At 33.0% G+C, this 4,256-nt stretch overlaps 1 protein-coding gene across 1 annotated transcript; it reads right to left on the bottom strand.

Annotated features, from left to right (window-relative positions):
- Positions 1 to 491: 491 nt before the first annotated feature.
- Positions 492 to 2,095, bottom strand: LOC127794688 (phospholipase A1-II 4-like). Its single transcript, XM_052325935.1, has 2 exons — positions 1,344 to 2,095; positions 492 to 1,097 (listed from the first exon to the last, which is right to left on the bottom strand). Exons 1-2 carry the CDS (start codon positions 2,093 to 2,095, stop codon positions 518 to 520), a joined length of 1,332 nt encoding a protein of 443 aa, XP_052181895.1. The 3' UTR covers positions 492 to 517.
- Positions 2,096 to 4,256: the final 2,161 nt, after the last annotated feature.

The following is a 4,256-nucleotide window of genomic DNA, read 5'->3' as shown; positions in this document are numbered from 1 at the left end:
ATTGCCTTCTTTTATTAACCCTTTTGAGACATAGTTGTATTTTAATTTGACTAGCTCTAATAGTTGTTTCTATAGTGGCTTTTGTCTAAAGTATATTCTTATTTGCCTTTAATTGTGATTGGCCTTTTATATTCGAATAATATGGTTTGCAGCCCCTTAGATCCTTAATTATTTTGTAATGCCTTTGGCTATGTCCATTTCTAGTTATTTTTTTAGGCCAAAAGAGGAAAAAAAAGACATACATTTTTAGTTTTGCCATGTATAATACAAAATTCAATAAAAAAAGCAACACAAGAAGTCAAAATTGACAACAATTAGTACTAAACATTGCAAGTTGAATGTGTTTGCTAAAGATCAAAGGTCATTAAACAAATGAATTAATTAAATTAATGAATTTACTAATTTACCCCAACTTAATTGGATGAATTAAACCTATCACAAACAAAGCATATATATACTTAAAAGTGAATCAAATGGAAACAAAAGCTCTAGAATCTTTTTAACCGTATGACAGTATTTAGAAATCATCATCTGGCTCATGGTCTATAAACTTCCAAGAGCCATCCATTTGCTGAACCATGCCATCGTTTTTCACGTGCCACCATGAGCTAGGCACATGATATTTGTCCTTCAAAGCATCTAGTGATTTGTTAACCAGGGCATAATCGCGCTTAATCTCCGAGTTGAACCCTCCTTTTGATCCTTTTGTACCTGCAACGCCATGCATATAAGTCTCCAAGTTGTGCCAAGTCACTAGATTTCCTGGCCTCTTCAAATATTTTGACTTGGTAGTATCAATCTTTAGTTCTTGCCCCACCTTTGAGTAACCAATCGACGGATACTTTGGAACAATATCTAAGGCATTACTGATACGCAGAACTCGAAGATCCTTCAACCCAGAGAAAAGCTCTTTGAAGCCTGAATCCCCAACTCGAGGACTTGCAAACACGAAGGCGGTTACGGGAAAATCCTTGTTCAATCCGTTAGCAACTATGTCAACTGCATTTAGGGTTGCAACTGCTGCTCCCAAGCTGTGGCCCACTACGGTTATGCTTATCTCTTCATTCTTGTATTCTTCCACTAGTCGTCTAACTTCACCACGGACCCGAAACAATATTTTACGAGAAACCAAACTATTAGCCCAATTGTGGCTCCTAGACAAATTATCTTCTATTATGCTACGTTAATTTATGCTTTTATGTGTACGTATATAAGAATGTGGGTATAATAACTTTAAGTTCATATTCCTTAAAAATTATATTTAAATATGTTAATTTCTGATATTCCCTCAACTTAAAATCGGAAAATCGGTGCACCGGACAAGCATGACTATAAATTCGAAAGCAATTACCTGATCTCTGGCACTAGTCTTGTTAAACTTTGAATTTGGGTCACTTGAAGTGTAGATAGAGTGCCATCCTTGATGCACCTTAGGGTCATGTTCCTTTCCAAGAATTTCTGAAGCCGAGACTGGAAGAAATTCAAAATCATTAACCCATTCCAGAATCTCAATTGTTCCTCTCCAAGCAATCACAATATCTCTCCTCCCCAAAGCAGCCTTCCCTGCATCTGTGGCCACTGCAACATACCCCATCCAGTTGGAATCTTTCCATGCACCAAAAACTGGAGTTTTTGCCATTGCATAAAAATATTTGGTCACAGTGTACTTGAAGGGATTCCCTTGCTCTAGGCCGACTGTGGCAAAGAGGTTCTTTCTTGCGTATCGGTAGCTTCCTTGGAATTTGGAGTCGTCTGAGGAGATGAAATTGTCGTAAGTAGCTTGTGCCATCTCTCCGTAGTGGATAATGTATCGTCGGAGATCATTGTCTAGATCATCTAAGAGGCCGTTCCAGTTATCTTCACCGCTAAGAAGCCTCCATCTTTTGGCAATACCGCTGCTGCTGCTAACGCCATTCATCTTTCTTTTTACTATATTGTTTGCTTTCTGAGAAAATGAATGTAGAAATTTGAACGAACTTGAATGTACATGGTGGGTTCTTATACTGAACTGGAGTTGTGCAGTGTTGACATTGTCCACTGAATTTCTTCTACATTCAATCTTTCCAGTGGATGGATAGAATGGTAGGTTTGACATTTTCCGAAGGTCAACTTCCAGTCTTCCATTACTTTTATTTTGAGTCCTTCAAATGAAATAGGCTTGACGTGGTCTTCAACACATCACAATTGACCTTCTTGTCTATTTATTTTTAAGCCTTTTTGTTAAAGCTTCCGCAACTTGGACTGTAAACAATTTCAAAAAATTAAAAAATTCATAAAAATAAAAATAGGTTATATAAACAGTCTTTTTACAAAATTCTCATTCTTATAATGTCAAGAATTAACTACATCACATAACAACTCAAATCCCCTCTCTTAGCATGTCTTTATAAATAATAATAAAATAAATAGAAATTGGCAAGTTGTTGAGAGGGTATTGGAAATATTTATACACTCTGTCTATTTAATATAATATTTATCCTTTTTAAATAAATATAATAATTATTATTAGTACAAAAACGTCATAAAATTAATTAAAAGTCACGTGTAATGAGTATTATTTTTTATGTATGTGTATAGAGTTTTGATATAAAAACTTCTAAGTTTCTTATATTCGATAAAAAATAAATAAAATAAAATAAAATGAATCACCATTACACCTTCTAGATGATTTTTTATATATCTTTAAAAAAATTCTCAATTCATATAACTATATATTATGAACAAAAATAGACCACAATAGTTTATATCAATCAAAATCGTTGTATTGTGGTCACTTTTCTTTTCATAATATTTAGTTTAAGAATTTATCTTTAATTAAAAAAATAAGATTATTCCATTTGAATGCATGAATCTTAGTTGCCTAGAAGCCACATGCAATGAACATATGTTGATTAACCCATGCCCGCCCAGATTGGAATATATTAATAACACTACAAACACTTAGACAACAAATTATTTTTTAGACATTTTGCCTCTAATTAAAGACATTTATTTACAAGAAAAAGTTATTTGTCTTTAAAGATAATTAGAGGCATTTAGTAAATTAATTTGCCTCTAAAATAGTATTATCCGGTGGCTGAAGTAACTAAAGTTCATAAGATTTAAAGTCCAAATTTTTGGTTCGGCTTTTTACTATCTATCATTGGGCTGTAACACTATTATTAGTATTATCTTTTATTATTAAATATAGGGCTAATAGCAGTAAAAAACCGAACCTTATAGCGCTTTTACAATTTAATCCAAATATTTCAATTTTGTCAATTAACTCCCAATTTGGTCAATTGGTTACAATTTTATTTACGATCCAAATCCGATTCAAGAGACATGTGCGCTCGATGAGGTGGTATGCCACCTAACATTTTAAAACATTTTAAATAGGCCCCACATTGACACGCATGGGAAAAAAATAAAATGATATATTAAATAAATATATGTATATGTTAAATATATATATATATATATATAGAGAGAGAGAGAGAGAGAAAAGGTGCAAGCAAGGGATGGAGCGACGACGATGGCAACGAAGGAGAAGAATGAGGCAATGGTGACGTTGACATTGGGCTGGAGGCAGCAATGGAGGCCGATCTAGAAGTTGGAAGCTAGATTCATTATCGTTTGCCCGATTCGATTCTACATCTTCTTTCCATCTTCACTCCAAACTTGAGGTGAGATATCCGGTCAATTTGGAGTCTAATTCTAGACGCTCGAAGCTGGGTTCTTCCTTCGTCCCCATTGCTGTCGCTGTCGCCCTCACTCCATCCCCTGCCTATTCCTCTCTTTGAATATATGTATATATCACTACAAGAATTTCGGATTTTAGCAACGAAAATATTATATCGCTAAATCCCAAAAATCCATGACTAAATCAATTTAATGACAAAACATATCAGTCACTAAAGTGCTCGTCGGTTAATTTTTCTAGAGACGAAAATTTGTGTCACTAAATTTAAAAAAATTACATTTAGCAATAGACATTTCCATCGCTATATTTAACGATGGACATTTCCATTGCTAAAACATATGTAAAAATTTTAATAAATAAATAAATTATTAAACAAATTAGTTTAGCGATGGAAATTTCCATCGCTACGTTATAAAAAAATTAAAAAATTATATTTTTAGTAACGGACTAATTTCGCCGCTAAAATAAATACATTTTTATTTTGTTTAAATATAATTAATTATTAAATTAACCTAATTAATCTAAAATATTTTTAATTCTAAAATTAATTAAAACGAGAATTATATAGAAATTA

The sequence above is a fragment of the Diospyros lotus genome, chromosome 2 (genome assembly GCF_014633365.1).
Source record: "Diospyros lotus cultivar Yz01 chromosome 2, ASM1463336v1, whole genome shotgun sequence".
Classification (NCBI taxonomy): domain Eukaryota; kingdom Viridiplantae; phylum Streptophyta; class Magnoliopsida; order Ericales; family Ebenaceae; genus Diospyros; species Diospyros lotus.
Note: the sequence above shows the minus strand (reverse complement) of the source record. Positions and strands in the feature narration are given on the sequence as shown.